Consider the following 24,999-nt stretch of genomic DNA (forward strand, 5'->3'; position numbering starts at 1 on the left):
AAAAAATTTAAAAAGTTGAGCCCGTATTTTCATTGTATAATCACAGAATTGAGTCTTACGGTACTGAAACTTAGTGCTAATTGGGAGAAACCTAATAATTATTGCATTCAGTAAAGTTGCCTCAGTAGGTTTTTTTTAAGGTAAATTTTTTTTGACGGGATTACTGGTATATTTATCTATTAAAGGGTGCTTTAAAAAGAAGGGACAGCTATGACAACACCCATTTCTCATGGGTTTATTATGTTCTAGGCATCAGTGATGCTTTTCAAGCAGTATCATTACCTTGCCTTAAGCCTCACAGCAACCCTTTGAGATTATAGACATTATTATTTTCATTTTATGCAGTGTCAGACTGTTGTTTTTTATACTTACCAACTCACTTACTCCTCACACCTGTATTTTCCTGTATTTTTATTTATTTTTTTCAATACATCAGTGAATACTTTGGCTGAAGAGCTCCCTTTATTTATACCAACCAAATTTGCACTTGGTGTATGATAAGGGCTCAAAAATCATTTGTTGGATTGAATTATTTTACTGAAATGTCATACTGGGGTTTTGTATTTTACTCATAAACCAATGTCCATATCCTGTTAAACTCACCTATCCCTTGCTAAATTGTAGAGTTACCCATGATAGATCAGCCATTTATTAGTCATGTCATTTGGATATAGTATCACCAGATTCTATTTGTATTTTTATATAAATGGTTAATATATTATAGGATGTGAGGGTGATCTGGCTGTGACATCTGTCACTCCATCGATCGCCAGGGTTGATTCAGCTGATCTGGCTGGCTAGGCAGGTGTCCCCTTCCTCCCTCACCTCTCCATGTGCGTCCCTCCCGAAGCTGCGCGCTCGGTCGAAGAGGATGACCTTCCCTGATAGAGGAGGACCATTCTTGGGTCAGGGGTATACGAATAGCTGCGCTCCCCTGCGAGAACCTCCAAACAAGCTCTCAAGTCCATTTGTAGGAGAACGTAGGGTAGTCAAGTTTCCAAGACTCCAGACACATCCAAATGAGGCACTGCATGTGGTAGTCTGCCTTTCTTTAAGAAGAAGAAAAAAATATATATATTAAAGTTAATTTTATTTTGTAGATCCCTAGGCTTGTGGAAGGACTGAGTGGTCATAATTGTTCCCAAGTGGCAGCTGCTAAGGATCATACTGTTGTACTGACTGAAGATGGATGTGTTTATACTTTTGGTCTGAATATTTTTCATCAATTAGGAATTATTCCTCCGCCTTCCAGTTGTAATGTACCCAGACAGGTAAGCTTCCTTTTTAAAACAAGGTGACTATTTGCTGTAAAACCTGTATGGACAAAAAGATGGAAGGTATTGATATGCAATTTATTTTACTTATATTTGATGGTATATACTTTATTTTTCACAGGAGACATTAAGCATTGTACAAATTAGCATTTGTTTGGAGTAAGAGAGAAGGCACTTAGGAAATTAGGCCCCAAAGTGCTTTAGTTTCAGCTTTTTAAGTATTTATAAGCAGAGGGGGATCCACATTTTTGCGGTTTGAAACAAATAATTTTGAGGCCCTCCTTAAGAAAAAATATGAAGTTATAAATGCAAAATGGCCATGGAAGTGAGTTACCCAGGACACTAAGCTTACTGGCCTCATGGAAAATCTTCCTCTGCATGGAAAATATACATGGCAAGTTTATGTGAGGGGACATGGGTCCAAAAGCCACTCTTTGTTCTAATTTCCCTCTCCCGTTTGCACAGCCACTACCAGAAGGTACTCTTTACTCAAGAGTACTTCACAGACCTAGTTCAAAGAACTAGGACTGGTGCTCTAAATTAATATGTTGCTAGAATCATCACTCAATAACAAATGAGTTTTCAGCTCATAAAATTTTGCATTTCAGAGGTGAAGTTTCTTTACTGGTTTAACATTCTGGATTTAAGATTATTATTAGATATACATTTTTTATTAATAAACTTTTAAATCTAATGCTTTTCCATTCTGGATGACCAATGAATCAATAGGAATTACTGAGAAGTTGTTAGAGGTAATCTCCAATCTGTGGTACTTTTTGGTTGGAAGATCCATTTTCTACAGACGTGGACTTCGTGGATATTTAATCATAGATTTCTTTACAAATGATAGATTTTATTACTGTATTTATTCTTATTGTGTGGCTATCTTGGAGCTTTAGGTTGATATGGACATACTCAGTATTCTCAGTTACTTTTGCATCCCCAGGAGCCATTTGGCAATATGCAGAGACATTTTTAGTTGTCACAACTGGGGGTGGGAGTGGAAATGGTGCTACTGACATCTAGTAGGTAGAGTCCAGGGATGCTGCTAAAACTACAGTTTACAGGGTAGTCCCCTACAACAAAGATTCATCTGGCTGAAAATGTCAGTAGTGCCACTGTTGGGAGACCCTGAATATGTCCAGTATTTTTTCTTTTCTTCCTTTTTTTTCCATTTTCTTTTATTTATTTATTTTTTATTTTATTTTTTTTTAAAGATTTTATTTATTTGACACAGAGCACAAGCAGGGGGAGCTGCAGGCAGAGGGAGAGAAAGATGCAGACTCCCTGCTGAGCAGGGAGCCTGATGCGGGGCTCGAACCCAGGACCCTGGGATCATGACCTGAGCCGAAGGCAGACGCTTAACCATCTGAGCCACCCAGGCGCCCCTTTTTTCTTTTATTTTTTAATCCCCATCACTTGTTTCATTCATTCCCCAACCTACCTCCCCTGTGGTGACCATTAGTTTGTCCTCTACAGTTAAGGGTCTCTTTCTTGATTTGTTTTTGTCGCTCTCTTTTTTTCCTTTGCTCTTTTTTTTTTTTCTTAAATTCCACATATGAGTGAGATCATATGGTATTTGTCTTTCTCTGACTGACTTTTTTTTTTTCCCTCAGCATTGTACTCTCTAGCTCCATCCATGTTGTTGCAAATGACAAGATTTCATTCTTTTTTATGGCTGAATAATATTCCATTGTGTGTGTGTGTGTGTGTGTGTGTGTGTGTGTGTGTGTGTGTGTACACACATACATCTTTATCCATTCATTTATTGATTGGCACTTGGCTGTTTCCATAGTTTGGTTATTGTAAATAATGCTACAATAAACATAGGGGTGCATGTATACCTTTAAATTAGTGTTTTTGTGTTCTCTGGGTAAATACCCAGTAGTATGATTCCTAGATCATAGGCTAGTTCTATTTTTAATTTTTTGAGGAACCTCCACACTGTTTTCCACAGTAGCTGCAATAGTTTGCATTCCTGCCAACGGTGCAAGAGGGTTCCCCTTTCTCCACATCTTTGCCCACACTTGTTGTGTTTTTTATTTTAGCCATTCTGACAGGTGTGAGGTGGTATCTTATTGTAGTTTTGATTTGTATTTCCCTGATGATGAGCATCTTTTTATGTGTCTCTTGGCCATCTGTATGTCTTCTTTGGAGATATGTCTGTTCGTGTCTTCTGCCCATTTTTTAATTGGATTATTTGTTTTTTGGGTATTAAGTTGTATGAGGTCTTTATATATTTTGGATACTACACCTTTATTGGATATGTCATTTGCAAATATCTTCTCCCATTCCATAGGTTGCCCTTTAGTTTTGTTAATTGTTTCCTTCGCTGTGTAGAAACTTTTTATTTTGATGTGGTTTATTTCTGCTTTTGTTTCCCTTGCCTCAGGAAACATATCTAGAAAAAAGTTGCTACAGCCAGTGTCAGATACTTTACTGCCTGTGTTCTCTTCAAGGATCTTTGTGGTTTCAGGTCTCACATTTAGGTCTTTAATCCATTTTGAATTTATTTTGTGTATGGTGAGAGAAAGTGGTCCAGTTTCTTTCTTTTGTATGTTGCTGTCCAGTTTTCCCAGTACCATTCATTGAAGAGACTGTCTTTTTCCCATTGTAAACATTCATTCCTCCTTTGTTGAAGATTAATTAACCATATAATTGTGGGTTTATTTCTGGATTTTCTGTTCTGTTCCATTGATCTATGTATCTGTTTTTGTGCTAATACCATACTGTTCTCATTATTACTGTTTTATAATATAACTTGATATCTGGAATTATGATAACTCCAGTTTTGGTTTTCTTTTTTGAGATTGCTTTGGCTATTCCTGGGGTGCAAGGGTGGTTCAATATTACTACAAGAATCAGTGTGATATGTTATATCAATACGACTCATCTGGCTGAAAATGTCAATAGTGCCACTGTTGAGAGACCCTGAATATGTCAAATTTAAAAGTACTGTATTTTCTGATAGAATGAGAATGCCGGGTTTTACATATTGCTTGTTGACAGGTTGGATGATTTGGTTTTTCTATCAGGTCAATTTTTTATATGTTAAATCTGCTGATTTAAAGTGGCTACATCAAAGTATCTTGTGTTCTGAGAAGAGTTGGATTCTCAGTGTTAGTGCTGAGATCTATTAGTGAATTCTGCCCTTACTGGTAGTTAGTATGCGATATATTTGCTACTCTGGTCTACTGGATCTTTTAAAAATTATATAAGTTCTTAATAATATAATAAACTGCTGTCTTGCTTGTCTTTTTGAATAGATGCAGGCAAAATATCTGAAAGGAAGGACAATCATTGGAGTAGCAGCAGGCAGGTTTCATACGGTGCTGTGGACTAGAGAAGCTGTTTACACTATGGGGCTAAATGGTGGACAACTGGGTAAGAAATCTTGATGACAATATCTGAAAAATAAATTGAATTTTTAAGATGGATATTTTGTGATTTATTTGTGTAATTTTTTTAGGTTATTTGCCAGATCCCAATGGAGAAAAGTATGTAACTGCTCCTCGTCAAGTCTCTGCCCTTCATCATAAGGATATCACTTTGTCTTTGGTTGCTGCAAGTGATGGGGCCACAGTCTGTGTTACCACAAGGGGAGATATTTACTTACTTGCGGATTATCAGTGCAAGAAGATGGCTTCTAAGTATGTGTATTTTTGTAAAGAAATACAACCTTAATAATAATTCAGTTCTTCCAGCAAAACTGAGTATCAGCTTTATGCTATGCTCTGGAGTGTCAGATGGAGAAAACTGGACGGAGAAAATTTAAAACTGAAAGGGAAAGTCAAGAGTAGAGTAAACGTGTGCATTCTCAAGTGGGGCTTTAGGTGTCGAAAGTGTGTATATGTATGGGTAGTGGCATTTGGGAGGGAAGGACTTGCTATAAAAAGAAATGGCCATTATATAAGGGAAACTTACAGAAAGGAGGGACTGAGGTTATCAAAGGCCAAATCGTCTTACTTCACCTTTCACATATATCACCCTAGATTATTGTTTGATTAGTAATTTCTTTAAAATTGAGCATGTGTATTTTAGAAAACATATTAATGAAGAATTTTCTTTTTGACCTAGACAACTAAATTTGAAAAAAGTTCTTGTTTCTGGGGGGCGTATGGAATACAAGGTTGATCCTGAAAATTTGAAAGAAAATGGAGGTCAGAAAATTTGCATTCTTGCAATGGATGGAGCTGGAAGGGTGAGTGTATATTTATGCAGAAGTGTATTAAAGTAATTTTGTTGTGAGTTGATAGCTATAAGGGACCTGATAATGTGAACATGTATTACTATGATAATGATTCCTCTTGACTTTGTTTCTCTACTTATTTTTGACATCCAGTACTAATTAGTATGGAGCTGGTATTTCAAAGAAAGTTTGATGACATTTAACTAATGTTGCACAGTACAGCTTTGTTAAACTGTAGCTTAAAATTTCATTTACCCTGCTTAAAATGGAAATAAGGGATTTTGATATATTATTTGATATGTATACTGAGTACTGATGAAGATATTGAATTGCATAGATAGGAGATATTTTATATAACTGCTTCTTAAAAAAATTAAAAGCTAAACAGGCGATATTAAAAATTTGTTGCATAATTAGAAAATTTTTCCCAGATTTAGTTTTAAACAAATGTAGACATAATGTGTATTTTTAGAGACTATAGCTGCATTCCTAGATCACTGTAGGAAGAATCTCTAATCTCTTTCCATTTAAGTAGAGTTCAATTTTGTTCCCTATGCAAATATATCAGTACATTTCTCTAATGAAATTGTTAAATTAAAAATATACATTAGTAACACAAAGAGTTTTACACTGTAGCTAGAAAAACACAGTTTGCCTTCTGCTTTTTGCTTGTCAAATAGAAACATACAACGAGAATGTTTTCTGAGGTTTATGAAGTGCTATAAAATTTGACATTTTGGAAATTGAAGAATTAATCATAAAGCTCCACCTACTGGTACTTAATAGGTATAAATCTGTAGTCAATCATTTTAATATGGGGAACCATATTAGAATTAGAACTCTAATTTTGTACTAATGGAAGGAAGCAGTGGCATGGGATTACATAAAATAGTATAAAAAACATTTGACTCTAGGATGTGTTTCATTTATATTAATATGGATCTAGTGTATACCTCTGGATCGTTACTTTCTGGAAAATTAGAATCTTACTATGAAAACCAGTCTCTGAAGGAATCAATCAGTATAGTGTTTTTTTTTTTTTTATGTAACTTTTGAGTGATCTTGGCAGATACCATTTTGTGTTTTAGTTTTCTTAAATATGAGGGGAATTGAACTTTTAAAAATCATCAGTGTTAATTTTTCAAATGAAATCTTTCTTGGAATGCAAATATATGAAGCAGACAAGAGTTACTGTTCTGGATAAAACTGGATTGGGAAACTCAACACCATACCTCTCTTTATTCCCTCCATCCCTGAGCAGCAGGTTCTAAGTCATTTCTCAGGAATTCTAAGGTTTGCAGAAGCACTTGGAAGCCATTGAACTCTATTATGATTTTTCTGTCTGTAAGATTTTGTTTTAGTTACATAACTGGGTTATTCATACATCTCCTTTTTTTTCTTGAGAGTTAAAGTTTGGATTTTCAATAGGGTGATTTTCATTCTTCTTGCAAACAGATGGTATTACAAGTCTGATATCTAAGTTTTAGCTTTCATATTTTTGTTTTCCGTTAGCATTGTAGCAGATAGATTTGAGAAAAACAAGTAATATTGAATATTACTTCTTAAGAGGAATATCTTTGAAATATTTTTAATGCTTCATATTTGCTTGATGTACTTTTAATGAAAGATACAGTTCTTTAAAAATAAATTGATTTTTATAGTATCTTTTTCTGTGAAAGAATGAACATGGAAACATTAATCAGAGCTTTTGTTTTAGAGATATTATCTCGCAATTTCCATTTTTGGTTGTTCAGATGATGTATGGGAATATATATTCTAATGTAATTTGGGCTTATTTTAGGTATTTTGCTGGAGATCAGTCAGCAGTTCTGTGAAGCAGTGTCGATGGGCCTATCCACGCCAGGTCTTCATTTCTGACATTGCTTTAAATAGAAAAGACATTTTATTTGTCACACAAGATGGAGAAGGATTTAGAGGGAAATGGTTTGAAGAAAAAAAAAAGAATTCTGAAAAGAAAGGTGAGTTCATATATGTGAATAGTGCATAAAGTACTTTTCAGTTAACCTTTAACTTCACAAGTGTTTCTCATTAGGTTTGACAAGTGTTACCAGGTTTTTACCCTTAAGTCTCCTATTTTGATTTTGGTTTGTGTGTGTGCAGGTAAACAGTGATTTCAATTCACTTAAGTCTGGTTTTCAAACATTTATCTGTCTCAGTATATCCTGAGGTCATGGTGCATTCCTATCAGTAATAGTAGATGACTACTTGGCTCTAGGGCCAGGGAAGTATAAAGTTTAAAGAAAAACTTCCCAGATGCTTTTAAACCATCTTCCAAGCTCTATTTTTTCTCTTCTTCCCTAAATTGAGAATTGAGTGGCTTATATTATATATATATATATATTTTTCCCCCCACTTGTATATTTAAAATTAAAGTTTTAAAAGGTACATTTCATGGCTTAAAGGGAAATTACGGGAAGAATGAAGTTTTTATATTAATGAGAATTTTAAAAAATAAAAGTAGTTGAATTAAGCGGTTGCTGAATAGAGATGTTTTATTTCATTACTTGATGAATATAAAGGATAGCTTTATTAAGGTGCCACCATTGAAAATAGAAGTTATTCATTATATAGTTCATTCTTAATTTTATCTGATTATAAATTTATAAATTTTTGAATTACTTGAATTGTTTTTTAACTTAGGTTACCAACTTTTTTCTTTCATCCATAATTATTATCTGTTGATTTTTCTTCTGGGAAAACTAGAATTCATTTACCTATTCATAGTTCATTGGTCCCACCCTAGCACTACTCACATGGACTACCGCAAAAAATAGGTTTTCCTTATTTGTACTCTTACTTCTTCTTATCTGTTTTTAACGGATTATCAGAATGATCTTTTAAGATCAGATTCTAATATTCCTGTGTTTAAAACTCTTTAATGGTTTCCTCACTTCCTGAACATTGTCCTGAAAGCTCCTGCTCTGACCCTTGTCTGTGTCTCTGAACTCCCTTTCATTTACCACTCTCCAGTCACATTGACATTCAGGTTTTCAATTTTGTTTAGTAGTCCCAGGGCTTTTCCTAATTTTTCACATCTCAGCTTTATTTATACTTCATCAGAGATATTTTCACAGATCCCTCAATCTAAATTGAAGTACCCTGTTTCACTTTTCATATTCCCTTTGTATTTTCATGATGCAAGTCATTTTTGTTTGTTTTTATGGATTTATCTTTGTGATTAATTTTTCTAATGCTTGCCTCCTATCAGACTCTTAAGATGGCAAGGACCTTGACTGTTTCACTGTATCCTTAGCATTCAGTATATTTCCTGACACATAGTAGTCCCTCATTAAGTCATCTGTTAAATGAATAAATCAGTTATTGTATGCTAAGACATATATAAGGAACATTTATAATTATTCAGAAAATTATAAACATATTCTTCAAAATCATAAAGCCACAGTGAAGTGATTAATGATTTGTTGTATTTTTTTTTCTTCTAGATTATGCAAGTTGTGTAAACATTTAAAGTAGATTTACTAGGTGTCAGATATAGGGCTACGCTTTATTGATAACAACACATATGTAAGATAGGCCCGTTTTCAGACATTCGTAAGTTTGTAGGGACAATAGACATATACATAACTATTTACAGTTTACAAATACTAATATGCATGTGTTAGGTTTTTTGAGAGTGTAGAAATTGCAATAACTGAGTGTTTGGGGGAAGATTAGTGAAGCCCCATAAGACTGAAATACAGTGAATTTTAGAGAGTAAACAAAATGCAGGTTTGACTTGTAAATGTTGGAAGTCTTGGAATAGTATCTTAGTCATATTTAGTGGTCTAAAACTGAATTCATGATCTCGTGTTCCCACATTTGCTTTTTAATGTTTTCTATCTAAGTAAATGGTTACCTTTGACACCTCACATCCCCCTACCCCTACAGCCGATCAGTCACCAAGTTTTGTCACTTCTATCTTTGATATTTCTGAAATCTTTCCACTTTTCTCCACTTTTATTGCTACAACTTCAGTGTATATTATTTATTCTTTTTTTGGACTCTTATTAAAGTTTCCTAAATGATCTCTTTGTCTTTATTTTTAATTACTTTCAACATTCTTCCTGTTGCAGCCAGAATCATTTCTTTGCATGCAAATTTCATACTTTTGTTTCATAGCCTTAATCCAACTTGTAATGATATAATCATTTGTTTAAATGTCTGTCTTCTCTGCTAGATTGTGTACTCCGAGATGGTAGGGACATGCCTGTCTTGTTCACTACTGTATCATTAGGGACAGACTGATGATCACTGTATCACAGTAGGACAGTGTGGTCACTCAGATATTTGGAAACAAATGAACATGCAAATTATGAAAATGCCCAAGTTTACATATTTTTAATGCAAGCTGAGGAATTTTAGAAGCCAGTATAACACTAGATTTGCTTTTTAGAAAGAACTTTGGTTGCAGTGTGGAAGATGGTTTGTTGAAAGGGATAAAATCATGGATAATTGAGAATTGACTAACCAAAATTTCCTGTATAATACCTGTACATAGGGTGCAAAATATGTTGAAGAGAGAGAGGATATAGTTCTTCAAAAGGACTTATATATGAAAGATATTTCCATGTTTTAATTGTTTTTCTATTTTCTTTACTACTAAACCATTTTAAGAGTTTCAGTAAAGCCTCCATTAATGGAAGTTTGTTTATTTTTCTTTTTAGCAGAGATTTTATCAAATCTTCATAATTCCTCATCAGATGTGTCTTGTGTCTCTGATATAAATAGTGTATATGAAAGAATTCGACTTGAGAAACTTACTTTTGCCCATAGAGCTGTTAGTGTCAGCACAGATCCAAGTGGATGCAACTTTGCAATCCTGCAGTCAGATCCTAAAACAAGGTACACTTGTATATATTAAATTTCATTTTTGGAAGGAATAATCACTGGGCTTTCTTTTGTTTTCAGTAGCTTCTGGAGCAAATTTAATTGAAATGCTTTTGCCAAGACTTGTAGAGGCTTTAGACATAAAATAATGTTACCTGGATAACTCAAAGGTGGAATTTGTTATAGTAGGAATAATAAGTGTTTCTCTTAGTTTGTAACCTGATATTTATTGAAAACATTGAAGATATATATGCACAAAATTTATATCTTAGTACTTTATGATGTACTCTAGGTTCTCAGATTCTGAGAAATATAAATATTAAATAGTTTGCAAAAACTTCTAACACTTGAAATTAACAAAAGAAGAGGTGGTATAGAGTGATCTGTAGGGTAGTGTGAATCTCAGTGCTAATCTTCTCTAAGTCACATTAGTAGAGAGATGACAGGTTAAGATAAATATCAAGGGTCCTATTAGAAAGAAGTCCCAGAAGTAGGCTGACCATCCATACTGGTTTGCCTAGGTCTGTCCCATATTTAGCACCCAAACTCTCATCTCCTGGGCAGGCTCTCAATCCAGGGCAAACTAGGAGGATTGTTTTCCATACCTGGAAGGGTGAAATGTGGATTGGGAAGGTGTGATAACCATCTAAGAGTACTGAAAGAACCAGCGTTATGGACTGATTGTATGTCTGTATTTGTATTTATCTTTATCTTTACTTCCTGAGTTTCTAACCTATTCTGGTATTTGACCTGAAGTATTTGCTCAGTTCTTTGTATATTTGGTTTTCTTCACTTAAAGTAAAAGGATAAAGGATACAAAAAGGTTGAGAACTGTACTCTTTTTTTGGATGTTTTTAGTTTTATAGTCATTTGTGTTTAGTTATAGTCATTTAAAAAATTTCTATGAAATGGTCATTTGAATTTATATTCTAGTGTTTCCTTGTAGAAATAAAAAACACTGCTTTCAAAGGAAAACTTACATCTTGTCATTTTAGTTTAGGAGAAAAATATAAAAAGGAATAAAAACATTTTGAAGTATGATACCGTATCTAAGACTTTGCAATATTCTTATATTTTACGAAACGCCAGGTTTAAAATCTAATAAGTTTAATAACTAAAAAAGAAATTGTACTTTAAAAGGAGAATTGACTAGGGATGCTTTTTTTTTCATGAAAGTAAAAATGATTTTTGTTTCATTTCTAGCCTTTATGAAATTCCAGCTGTATCGTCATCATCCTTTTTTGAAGAGTTTGGCAAACTCTTAAGGGAAACAGATGAAACGGACAATATACATGATGTGACATTTCAAGTTGGCAATAGAATTTTCCCTGCACATAAATATATTTTGGCAGTGCATTCTGACTTTTTTCAGAAATTGTTTCTTTCAGATGGGACCTCTTTAGACTTTACAGATGTTTACCGGAAAGATGAAGATTCTGCAGGATGCCATCTCTTTGTGGTAGAGAAGGTTCATCCTGACTTGTTTGAGTACCTTTTACAATTTATATACACAGATACTTGTGATTTTTTAATTCATGGCTTCACACCAAGAATAAACTTTAACAAAAAGCCAGAAGAATATCAGGGTACTATGAATTGTCATTCAAATAAAATGAATTGCCATGAAGATAATCAGAAGTCAGCATTTGAAGTTTACAGAAGTAATCAAGCTCAAACAGTTAATGAAAAGCAGAAAAGCAAACCAAAATCTTCCAATAAAGGGAAAAGTATTGGGGAAGATGATCCTGTAAGAATGTTGCAAAATGTTGCAAAGAAATTTGGTTTCAGTAATTTGAGTAGTAGGTATGGCTCCTCCTTAATATCTATTCTTGAACCTCATTATGTCCTTTTAAAAATTTTTCTCTTTTTCTTTGCTAATCCTCTTCTCCCCTCCCTCAACTCCTTCCTTTTTGGATATGTTTTTTCTCCAATTTCTGCTAAAACTATCTCTGTAGGACTCCCTGGATTAAAACTGTGGAGGCTGTTAGTGGGTTTGAACTCTCCATGGTGTTTGTGTAACAGGGATCTGGAGTGGTAGGCAGTGTGGTATACTGGAAAGAGTACTGTCTTTGAAGTTAGACCTGTATATGCCTCTTAGCTCTACTATGACTAGCTGGGGCAGATTTCTTAAGTTTCTTTGTGCTTCAGTTTCTCAGTATATAAAAGGGAGGGATAATATGATCTCAAATTGTTGGTGTAGTTCTGTCATATAGCATGTGTAAAGTGCCTAAGACAGATTTGTCATATAAACCAGATTCTTTGGAATTCTCTCTTTTTTTAAGGTATGTATGTTGCTTGTGGCGGTATAACCTAATATGTGGGGTAGGAGCAGAGGAGGAGCATGTATCAGGTTTCCTATTAAAAACACTGAGGGGCTTTGTGCTATGGCTTTGATATGTTTTTTGTCAGTAATTATATTTAATGTGCAGTTGACCCTTGAAAAACATGGATTTGAACTGTGCAGATTCACTTGTATTAAGATTGTTTTGTGATAAATTCAGTACAGTACTGTAAAAGTATTTTCTCTTCTTTATGATTTTAATAACATTTTCTTTAGCTTCTTTTATTGTAAAAACACAATATATAATGCATATAACATACAAAGTGTAAGCATACAGATCTACTATTTATGTTATTGGTAAGGCTTCCAGTCAACAGTGGGGTATTAGTTAAGTTTTGGGGGAGTCAAAATTATATGCAGATTTCAACTCTGGGGGGGTGGCCGGGGCGTAGTGGTGACTCTAACTCCTGCACTGTTCAAGGATCAACTGTACTTTGAAGTAAAATTGAAGGAGAATATATGGTACTCCTTTAACACAGAGTAGAGTTTGTTGAGATACTTTTCTAGGTGATATAAATTATATAATTATGTTCAGATGTAAGGTAATTTGTTGGATTTCTGTTGTTTGTTTTGGTCCATCAACTGCTAATTTTTATCTATTCTTCATAGGTTAGATGGAGTCAAATTTGAAAATGGAAAAATTAATGTTATTGAGAAGAAACCTGGTACTAAATCAAAGCTAAATCAGAAAAAATGGTAAGTTAGGAAATGAAGATAAACTTCTCATCTCTAGATTTTGAGACCTAAGTGTGAAAATAGAGCTCTTCTTACTGACATATGAAGCAAAATATATGAATTGATACCCTTTTATCTTTACTAGTCTTCATTTCTAGAAATGTTGGAGAGATGTTGAGGTAAATGGATGAAATATTAACTGCTCAATAAGACATTGAAACAGTTCGTTTTTAAATTATTTTCTAATGAAAAATTTTTAAGTTTTATTTTTCCTTGCCCAAATTTTCTATTTTTCAATATGTAGGAAATGATGTTAACCCAAAACCAAACTAGTTATGCCTCTTCATCATTATGATGATTTCCTTTAATATAAGCTTTTTCAGTAATATACTATTCTAAATATATTTATTATTAAAAATTTTTGTTTTTAGGTAGGGGAAAAGTTTTGGAGAAAGAGAAACTGGAGATATCTAGACTTGTGCTTTAGCAAAGAATAGGTTGTAAAAAGAAGTAAATTAAAGACCTTTGACTATGATGTCACTTACTATTATATTATTAACACCTGGTCTGTAATGCAAAAGGAAAATTAGAAGAAAGACTTCTTTTGAATATTTATCTGTATTCAGTTCCTTTTAAATATTATCTTTATTGTAAGGCCCTTACTATCCTCAAGTGGAAGGAGATGAAGTATTTTATTTGTATGTATACTCTCAAGTTGTTTGTTCTCTGCTATCTTTAAGAGAAAATCAACTTAAGCCAAATCCTGTAATAAGTTTTCTATTTGCTAAATATGTAAAGAAATCACTCTCACTTCAATTAAAAAAAAATTTTTTTTTTTCAGTTCATTTCTATGTGATGTGACCATGAAATCAGTGGACGGAAAGGAATTTCCTTGTCATAAGTGTGTTCTTTGTGCTAGACTTGGTAGGTATACTTTTTATTAGTTGCTGATTTATTTGTTTTAGTATTGTTTCACTGCTCCAATGACTTGTACTTTTTCTTCTTCCAGAATATTTTCATAGTATGCTGAGTAGCTCATGGATTGAGGTAAGATTTAAGTTGAAGCCACATGGCTGGTAATCACGCTTTTTTTATTTTTGGGAAATTACATACTAAAGAAATCAGAATGGGAACCTGATATTTTAACTCAGTTTTACTTTTGTTTTAAACTTTATTTATGCTCTAGCCTTCTGGAAAATAGCAACATTTAGAAAATTGTTACAGAAAAGCTTCTTAAGTCAGAATTTCCCCTTTATTATTGGGATATGTGTTTGGGATACCAATGTGATTGGTTTTTGTTTCAATTTTTCTTGATTCTCCATGTTACAAGGCATTTTAAAATTAAATGTCTGTCATTTTAGATTTGTGTTTAATAAATGTTATGTTCTTTTGCATTTGATGTGATTCCTATTCAGAGTTTTCTGTTCCAGTCAGAATGCAGTAGTTTTTTGTAGTTTAAAATTAATTATTTTACTTTATTTTATTTAGGCTTCCACTTGTACAGCTCTGGAAATGCCAATACATTCTGACATACTGAAAGTTATTTTGGACTACCTCTATACTGATGAAGCTGTGGTGATAAAAGGTATTAATAAGAGGACGTTTTAGATATTTAAGATATAATTGAGTAATGGCAAAATCAACATGAATCATAATATCTACTCTAATTGAAATAAGCCATCAACAGAGGCTTAATTTAGAATCAGCAATAGGGATGTTTACTAATATTAAAGGAGTGGAAAAAATATCTTCAATACCTATGTGAAAATGAACTCTGTAAGGGTTATATGTCATGGTTGAGATTAGATTTAACAGTTTCATACCCAGCTATTTCTATGATTGAGATGAGGAACTGACAATAGGGAATAGTTTTGACAAATACTTTACAAAAGTCTTTTTCTTGTTTGTTTTCCCCCTTGTGATAATATCTCTGAAGTAAAAGAAACAGACTAAGAATTGGATCAAAATTTATGGAGAGATTGCATTTATATACTTTTTCAAGTAATACACCAATGTTTTAGTTACAAAGTGTCTTCAGTCAGGCCTGGTGGGCTACTGTGTTTAATTGTATGTGTATACCACATTCTTTTTATCCATTCATCCGTCAGTGGACATTTAGGCTGTTCTATATCCTCACTGTTGTTAATTATGCTTCAGTGAACATGGGAGTACAGATATGTCTTCAAGATCCTGATTTCAATTTCTTTGGCTAAATATCCAGAAGTGGGATTGCTATATCATATGGTAGTTCTATTTTAATTTTTGGAGGAACCTCCATACTGTTTTCCATAGTGGCTATAGCATTTTACACTCCCACCAACAGTGCACACAAATGTTCCCTTTTCTGCACATCCTTGCTAACACTTACCTTTTGTTTTATTAATAATAGCCATTCTTACAGGTGTAAGGTGACATCTCATTGTGGTATTGATTTGCATTTTCCTGGTAATTAATGACATTGAGCACCTTTTCATGTACCTGTTGGCCATTTGTATGTCTTTTCTGGAGAAATATCTATTTAGCTCTTTTGCCCATTTTTTAGTTGAGTTATCTGTTTTCTTTGCTATTGAGTTGTAGGAATTCCTTATATATTTTGGATATTAATCCCTTATCTAATGTGGTTTGTAAATATTTTCTCCCATTCCAAAGTTTGCCTTTTCGTTTTGTTGTTTCCCTTTGCTTTGCAGAAACTTTGTAGTTTCATGTAATTCCACTTGCTTATTTTGCTTTTTGTTGCATGTGGTTTTGATGTCATTCAAAAAATCATTGGCAAGACTAGAATCTTTACCCTGTTTTCTTCTAGGAGTTGTACAGTTTCAGGTCTTTTGTTTACATCTTTAACCCATTTTGAGTTGATTTTAGTATATAGTGTAGATCCGGTTTCATTTTCTTGCATGCGGATGTTCAGTTTTCCTAACACTCTTTATTGAAGAGGCCATCCTTTCCCTATTTTGTATTCTTTATACCCTTGTTGAAGATTAATTGACTGTAAAATGAGGGTTCATGTCTGGGCTTTCTATTCAGTTCCATTGGTATATATGTCTGCTTTTAATGGCAATATGTTAATATTTGATTACTGTAGCTTTGTAACATAATTTGAAGTCAGGAAGTGTGATGTTTATAGCCTTGTTCTTCTTTCTCAAGATTACTGTGGCTATTTAGGGTTTTTTTGGTTCCATATAAATATTAGGATTACTCTTTCTATTTCTGTGTAAAATGCCATTGGAATTTAGATGGGATTTTATTGAATCTGTAGATTGTTTTGGGTAGAGTGGACATTTTAACAGTATTCCTTTAGTCCATGAACATGAGATATCTTTCCATTTATTTTTGTCTTCAATTTCTTTCATCAGTGTTTTATAGTTTTTAGAGTACAGATCTTTTATCTCCTTGGTTAAATTTATTCCTGAGTGTTTTATTCTTTTTGATATAATTGTGAAAGAGATTGTTTTCTTAATTACTTTTTTGGATAGTTCATTGCTTGTGCCTAGAAAAGCAACTGATTTTTGTGTTGATTTTGTATCCTGCAACTTTACTGAATTTGTATATTACTTCTAATAGATTTTTGATGGTGCATTTAGGGTTTTCTAGAATAAGATCTTGTCATCTGCAGAGACTTTTACTTCTTTCTTTTCTATTTGGATGTCTTTTCTTTCTTTCTTTTTTTTTTTTTTTTGCCTCATTACTCTTGCTAGGACTTCCAGTACTATGTTGAATAGGAGTGGCATGAGTGGGCATCCTTGTCTTGTTTCTGATCTTAGACAAATAGCTTTCAGGTTTTTACTGTTGAATATGGTGTTAGTTTTGGACTTGTCATAGATGGCCTTTATTATGTTGAGGTACATTCCTTCTCTACCTAATTTGTTGAAAGTTTTTATCATGAATGGATGTTGAATTTTGTCTTACGCATTTTCTGCATGTACCGAAATAATCATACGGTTTTTGTTCTTTATTGTTAAGATAGTATTACATTCGTTGATTTGCATGTATTGACCTTGCATCCAGGCATAAATCCCACTTGATCATGGTGTATGATCTTCTTAACATGCTATTGAATTTAGTTTATTAGTATTTTATTAAGGATTTTTGCAGGTATGTTCATCAGGGCTATTGTACTGTAATTTTCTTTTCTGGTAGTGTCCTTGACACCTTTTGATATCAGGATAATCATGGCCTCATAAAATAAGTTTGGACGTGTTCCCTCTTCTTCAGTTTTTTTTGGACAAGTTTGAGGAGGATTGATGTTAATTCTTCTTTAAATGTTTGGTAGAATTCATCCATGAAGCCATCTGGTCTAGGGCTTTTCTTTTTTGGGAGATTTTTGATTATGGATTCAGTCTCCTTACTCTTATTGGCCTATTTAGACTTTCTGTTTCCTCATGATTTAGTCTTGGTAGATCATGTTTTTAGGAATTCATCTCTTTCTTTTAGTTTATCCAATTTGTCAGCTTACAGTTATTGATAGTAGTCTCTTATAATTTGCATTTCTCTGATATCACTTGTAATGTCTCCTCTTTCATTTAGAATTTTATTTTGGGGGGATCTTTTTTCTTATTCTACTTAGGGGTTTGTTAATTTTATCTTTTCAAACAACCAACTCTTAGTTTTGTTGACCTTTTTTGCTTTTTCTAGTGTCTCTAGGTCATATGTTTCTGCTCAGTCTTTTTTTTTTTTTTTAAAGATTTTATTTATTTGAGAGAGAAAGAGAGCATGAGTGGGGGTAGGGGCAGAGAGAGAGGGACAAGCAGACTCCCTGCTGAGTGCAGAGCCCAATGCGGGCTTCAGTCCCAGGACCTTGGATCATGACCTGAGCCGAAGTCAGATGCTTAACCGACTGAGCCACCCAGCCTCCCCCCTCTGCTCAATCTTTATTATTTTCTTCCTTCTGCTGACTTGGGGCTTTGTTTCTTCTTTTTGTAGTTCCTTGTTGTGTAAAAACCCTCAGTTGTTCTTTCAAGGTCTTTCTTTTTTGTTAAGGCATTTATCAGTATTTACTTCTTTTTTTTTTTTTTTAATATTTTATTTATTTATTTGAGACAGAGAGAATGAGAGAGAGAGCACATGAGAGGGGGGAGGGTCAGAGGGAGAAGCAGACTCCCCGCCGAGCAGGGAGCCCAATGTGGGACTCGATCCAGGGACTCCAGGATCATGACCTGAGCCGAAGGCAGTCGCTTAACCAACTGAGCCACCCAGGCGCCCTCAGTATTTACTTCTTGTTAGAAGTTCTTTTGCTGTATCCCATAGGTTTTGGTATATTGTATTTCCATTTTCATTTGTCTCAAGGTATTTTTTGCTTTCTCTTTGATTTCTTCTTTGACTTACTGTATTAATTTCCACATATTTACACTTTCTCCTATTTTTGTCCTGTTATTCTAGTTTTATGCCACTGTAGTTGGAGAAGATACTTGGTATCATTCAGTCTTTTTAAGTTGTTAAGGCTTGTTTTGTGGCCTCATATATGATCTATCCTGAGGAATGTTTTATGTGCGCTGAGAAGAATATATATTTTGCTGTTGTGAATGGAATGTTCTGTATATATGTTAGGTTCATTTGGTTTGTAGTGTTGGTCAAGTCTGATGTTTCCTGGTTGATTTTCTGTCTCCATGGTCTGTCCATATTTGAACATGAATATCCATATTCAAGTTCTCTTATTACTGTACTGATGACTATTTCTGCCTTCAGTTTATATATTTTATGTATTTAGGTGCTTCAATGTTGTATGCTTGTTGTATGTATATGTACAACTGTTATGTCCTATTGATGTATTGACCCCTTTATTATAATGACCTCTTTGTCTCTTCTATTTCTTACTGAAGCCTATTTTGTCTGATAGAAGTGTAGCCACTCCACCTCTCCTTCAGTTACCATTTGCATGGAATATTTTTCTCCGTCCTTTCACTTTCAGCCTATGTGTTTTCTTAAAGGTAAAATGAGTCTCTTGTAGGCAGTATGTAATTGAATCTTGTTTCTTTATCCATTCAGCCACTTTGTCTTCTGATTAGAGAATTTGATCCATTTAATTATTGATAGGTAAGGACTTAATGCCATTTTGTCCGTTGTTTTCTGACTTTTATAGTGCCTTCTTTCTCTCTTATTGTCTTCCTTTGTGATTGAATGATGTTTTGGTAGTGATATGCTTTGATTCCTTTCTCTGTATCTTTTGTGTATTTACTGTAGGTTTTTCCTTTGTGGTTACCATGAGGCTTACATATAACATATGTAACAGTGTGCATATAACAGTTTATTTTAAACTAATCACAACTTAATTTCCATTGCATGCAAAACCTCTACATTTTACTTCTCCCCACTCTGCCATTATTTCTTAAAATGTTCTTTATGCCCTTTTTTTCTTTTCTCCTGCAACTCCCATATGTATCTTGATATGCTAGATGGTGATCCATAGGTCTCTTATGCCCTGTTAATTTGTATTCATTGTTTTTTCTTTCTGTTCTTCAGATTGGATAGTTTCAATTGACTTATAATTTCTGTGTCTTCATTGATGTTCTTGATTTCAAGAGACATTATCCTCATACTTTCTTTTAAATTTAAGACATGATTTCCTTTAATTCTTTGGACATATTTAAAATAGCTGATTTAAACTCTAATAGTTCAACATCTTGGCTTCCTCAGGGACAGTTTCTCTTAGTTGCTTTTTTCCTACATATGGGCCATACTTACATGTTTTTTTCATCTTTCATAATTTTTCATATATTTTAAATAATATAATGTGGTAACTCTTGAAATCAGATTCTCCTCCCTCCCCAGGGTTTATTGTTTGGGCTATTTGTTTATTGACTTTTCTGAACTAATTAATTCTGTAAAATCTCTATTCTTTGTCTTGTGTGACCACTAAAGTTTCTGCTGGGTTAGCTTAGTGGTCAGCTAATAATTAGAAATTTCCTTAAATGCCTAAAACCAATAGATTCCCAGCCTTTGCCATAGAGTTCTTTGTGTATGTTGGGGCATGCCTTCATTTCTCAAGCAGGCAATTTATGACTCTGCTTTAGCTCTTACTGTCTGCTTTAGTAGAGCCTCATGTCCAGCCAAAGGTAAAAATTTAGGACCTTAAGTTTTTCCTTGGCATGTATATAGTTGTCTATATGCGTGTGGCCTTCTAGATTCACAACAGTGTGTTGGAACTTTTCAAAACCCCCTATGGACATCCATATTAGTCAGCTGGAACTGCCATAACAAAATACTGTAGATTAGGTGGCTTAAAGAACAGAAATTCATTTTTTCATAGTTCTGGAGGTTAGAAGTCTCAGATTAGGGTTTGACAAGGTTGGTTTCTGATGAGGACTTTCTTCTTGGCTTATACATGGATGCCTTCTTGTTATGTCCTCACATGACCTTTCCTCTATGCGTGTGTGCATGTGTGTGTGTGTGTTTAGGGAGGGGGGAGGAGAGAGGGAAATAGATACCTTTTTGATACCTCTTTTCTTAGAAGGACCCTAATCGTATTGGACCAGGGCTCTACCCTTATATAACTTCATTTATCCTTAATTACTTCCTGAGAGGCCCTATCTCCAAATACAGCCACACTGGAAATTAGGGCTTCAACATGTGAATTTTCAGGGAACACAAACATCCAGTCATAACATCTCTTTTCCTACCTTTTTAAAATTTTTATTTATTTATTTTTAAGAGATTATTTGAGAGAGAGAGGGCACAAGCAGGGGCAGTGGCAGGCAGAGGGAGAGAGAAAAGCAGGCACCCCACTGAGCAGGGAGCCTGATATGGGGCTTGATCTCAGGACCCTGAGATCATGACCTGAGCTGAACGAGATGCTTAACCGACTGAGCCATCCAGGTGCCCCCTACCTTTTTTTTTAAAAAAACTGTTTTGATCTGCTTGTTTGCTCCATCTGTTATTATTGTCTTAGTCAGCTTCAATGTTAAACAGTTGCTATTGATTGTTTTTAATAAATGCCCTGAGGGAAGAGGCTATTCAGACCAGTAAAGCTTTGAGTCAGGTCAAAATAAAGACAAGCCCTGCTAGTGGGATTTCCAGGGAACTGCCAGGCAGGTCAAATAATGACAGTTCTTTGATAATGTTGCTTCATAACTCTTCTGCCTCCTTCAATGGCTGTAGTTGTTCGTTTCCACTGTGACGGCAGGGTTATTGGTTTTTAAGACTACTGTGGAGGAGGGAAGAGGAGGATTTATCTTTTTTTTTTTTTTTTTTGGGAAGAGGAGGATTTAAATAGAAAAAGCTACAGTGTCCCGTTGCTCACTGTTCCTGGTAAGATTCAGCCATTTTTCTTGAGTCAACATTCCTCAAATTATTGCAAGCCTTTGGCTAATTTCTCGAATTTTGAAAAAGTTGATTTTGACAATTTTCATAGTATCTTCATTGCTTTTGTGGAGAAGAGGAGTTCTGGAAGTAGTCCTTAGTTTGCCATTCGGTGACTTCACCTCTTCCTCCTTTGTTAAAAATGATTTTTCTGCATTTTTTCTTCTTAGTTTTTTTTTTTCCTTCCTCGTGTGGTTTTGTTTTGTTTTGTTTTTGTATTTATGTTGTTATTCTGGCACTGTCTCAGGGTGATTGCTCAAGGCCATTAGTAGTACTCAGGACTGAGGTTATTTTAAATTAAGGAACTCCTATAGTTTAAAAAGAAAGTGTACTCTTAGGCTTCTTTATTTAAAACAAAAATGATTATCTAAGATCATTATTCACCCACCCCATATATATGTATACATTTGTTCTTAACATATGTATTTAGTAGCCTTCTAGACTAAAAAGATCAATTCAGGTTGTCCATTTTATGTCCTAGTGTGAACCAGGACATTTTGATGTGTTTCTTTCCAGCTTTCTACTTAAAATAAAGGTAGAAAATCCTCACGTTATTACTATTTATCATAGTTGCCATTGCAACATTTAGAAAATAGTCATAATTATCTTTCTTTGTTTCTTAATTACTTAGAACTTTTTTCATAGGTATAATGTTTACAAAGTAATAGTTTTGCTTGTTTTCTTTTTTTTAGAATCTCAAAATGTGGATTTTGTGTGTAGTGTTCTTGTGGTGGCTGATCAGCTTCTTATAACTCGATTGAAAGGGATTTGTGAAGTAGCATTAACTGAGAAACGTGAGTATTTTTGAATTTGAATATTACTGTGTTTTCAGGTTGGTACAGGATTATTCATTAACTTTATTATTCCATTTGTGGTAAAATGCACCATTGTTTTTCTGAATCATGAAAAACGTTAAAACATTTAAGCTATTTTGTGTCATTGTAAGCACATTTCTTATGTCACATGTGTTAATATGTGAAAATATGTACATCTTATAATTGAAATATGTTAAGTTTTTGAAATGTAAAACCTTGAATAATGAAGATGATAGGAAATTTATTTTGAAATTTCAAAGATGAGTGTTTGAAAGAAATTTTTTTCTTTTTGCCCTGGTCTTGGCTATAAGTCTGTGTTTAGCTACCTGTTACTGCTGGAATTTTTATATAATTGTCTCATTTATGTGTTTGATCAAAACACATCTCTTTTCTCTTAAACTCTTCTTTCTCTGTTCATTATTTCATTTAATGAATACTTCATTATTTTTTTTTAAGATTTTATTTATTTGTCAGAGAGCGAGAGAGAGCACAAGCAGGGGGAACAGCAGGCTCCCCACTGAGCAGAGAGCCCAATGTGGGACTTGATCCCAGGACCCTAGGATCATGACCTGAGCCGAAGGCAGACACTTAACCGAGTGAGCCACCCAGGCATCCCTGAATACTTCATTATTTCAGTTAATTGCATTGCTTTCTTTTTGAACATTCAACTTTTGAAACCCAAAGCTATCTTTTATGTTGTTTTGTTCTTTACATCCACATTCTTCCAGTTGCCAGAACTGATGCATCTTAACTATATTTATTGACCACATTTCCCCCTCCTTTTTATTCTATCACTATGCTAGTTGAGGTCACTGATATCCGTCCCTTCTGTGTAGTGTCACAGTAATCTTAAGTCCTCTTTCTCTCTACTTCTCTTTTTTTTTTTTTTTTTTTAAGATTTTATTTATTTATTTGAGAGAGAGAATGAGAGACAGAGAGCATGAGAGGGAGGAGGGTCAGAGGGAGAAGCAGACTCCCTGCCGAGCAGGGAGCCCGATGCGGGACTCGATCCCGGGACTCCAGGATCATGACCTGAGCCGAAGGCAGTCGCTTAACCAACTGAGCCACCCAGGCGCCCTCTACTTCTCTTTTTTTAATCTTTCTGTTGGAAGTAATTATGTCTTCCTCTCTTGAGGTATTTTTAATTGCTTACTCTAGGGTAAAGATTAAGTTTTCTTAGCCTGATATAAGAGATTCTGATTTTATCTTTGTTCATCTTCATTGTCACATTTCCACTTTAGGAAGTATGAAGGGATTTCCTGTCAGAATTTTCTAATTTGTACTTGCTGATAGTTTGTCTTAGCTATAGTGTCTTATTTACTTACTTTTCTTTTTTTAATTTTTTTTTAAGATTTTATTTATTTGACAGAGAGAGACACAGCGAGAGAGGAAACACAAGCAGGGGGAGTGGGAGAGGGAGAAGCAGGCTTCCCACGGAGCAGAGAGCCCGATGCGGGGCTCGATCCCAGGACCCTGGGATCATGACCTGAGCCAAAGGCAGATGCTTAACCAACTGAGCCACTCAGGCGCCCCTACTTACTTTTCTTGAGCTTTATGGGATATCTTCTTGGTTATCAAAAAGAACAACAGTTCTAATCTTTTAAGCTAGAAAATGGAAATGTTTGTTGCATCCTTTATTTTAATATAACAGGAGTAAAGTATACATATTGGAGATATTTTCAGCTGCTCAACTGACTTTTCCTGGCACTGCCTGTATATTCTTTTTTGGCCCATGCTGCACAACTGTCCTATAAATGAATATCTTGATCATCCTAGAACCTAGCAAGAGAAGGGTTCAACAGAAGTCTGGTCTCTCAGTATTGGGCAGTCCTTGTTCCCAACTGAACAACTCTAAAATTTTTGTATGATCCATTTTTGTGAAATGGGAGACTTTGGTTTCATAATTAGTTGAAACTTCAGGTTTGGTTAGGAGTGGGACAAAGACCACTCTTGACTGCAGTTATACCTTTTGACAGAGTTACAAGGAAGAAAGAAAAACAAATGTGGAGTAAGCCAGGTATAGAAAACAGTTGTGTCCCTCTCTTGGTCAGAACTCACAGTAAATCAAGAATGGAGGGGTTTGGGAAGCCAAAGTTATAAGCTAGGTAGGTAGAATATTCTGAGATGGTCTCTAGCAAAATAGGACACGTCATATGTAGAGCTACTAGGATTGTAATAAAATCCAGAATCTTTTATACAGTATGCCAGATTCTGCACTGGCATGAATAATAATACAGTCATATTTAAATGTAATTATGTTCCAAATATATAGTGTGTGTATTTGTTTATATAAATATACTCACATAAATTCTGATGGATTACTCAATGTAAATATACTCAAATATATTTTATAGACTGATTTCATCAGTTTCTCTTAGTCTTTTTTTAAAATTACCCTTAACATTACCCTTGACTTTTTTAAATTTATTTTTTATTTTTAAGCATATTTTATTTTTTAATTTTTTTAAGTTATCTCTATTCCCAACATGGGGCTCAGTCCCACCCCAAGATCAAGAGTTGCAGGCTCTACTGACTGAGCCAGCCAGGTGCCCCTAGTTTCTCTTA

General features: G+C 34.3%; 1 protein-coding gene across 3 annotated transcripts in view; it reads left to right on the forward strand.

Annotated features, from left to right (window-relative positions):
• The window catches only part of IBTK (inhibitor of Bruton tyrosine kinase), a 100,713-nt gene that overhangs the window by 31,119 nt on the left and 44,595 nt on the right, over positions 1-24,999 (forward strand). For 2 of the 3 annotated variants that reach the window (XM_078055045.1, XM_078055047.1), the window contains exons 6-17: positions 1,101-1,271; positions 4,541-4,658; positions 4,744-4,924; positions 5,352-5,475; positions 7,265-7,442; positions 10,149-10,326; positions 11,515-12,114; positions 13,262-13,348; positions 14,169-14,251; positions 14,337-14,374; positions 14,816-14,912; positions 22,312-22,413. In XM_078055045.1, coding sequence (XP_077911171.1) covers positions 1,101-1,271; positions 4,541-4,658; positions 4,744-4,924; positions 5,352-5,475; positions 7,265-7,442; positions 10,149-10,326; positions 11,515-12,114; positions 13,262-13,348; positions 14,169-14,251; positions 14,337-14,374; positions 14,816-14,912; positions 22,312-22,413 — 1,957 coding nt within the window. The remainder of the gene's footprint in view (positions 1-1,100; positions 1,272-4,540; positions 4,659-4,743; positions 4,925-5,351; positions 5,476-7,264; positions 7,443-10,148; positions 10,327-11,514; positions 12,115-13,261; positions 13,349-14,168; positions 14,252-14,336; positions 14,375-14,815; positions 14,913-22,311; positions 22,414-24,999) is intronic. The other variant, XM_078055046.1, reaches the window with a different exon arrangement.

The sequence above is a fragment of the Halichoerus grypus genome, chromosome 9 (genome assembly GCF_964656455.1).
Source record: "Halichoerus grypus chromosome 9, mHalGry1.hap1.1, whole genome shotgun sequence".
Classification (NCBI taxonomy): domain Eukaryota; kingdom Metazoa; phylum Chordata; class Mammalia; order Carnivora; family Phocidae; genus Halichoerus; species Halichoerus grypus.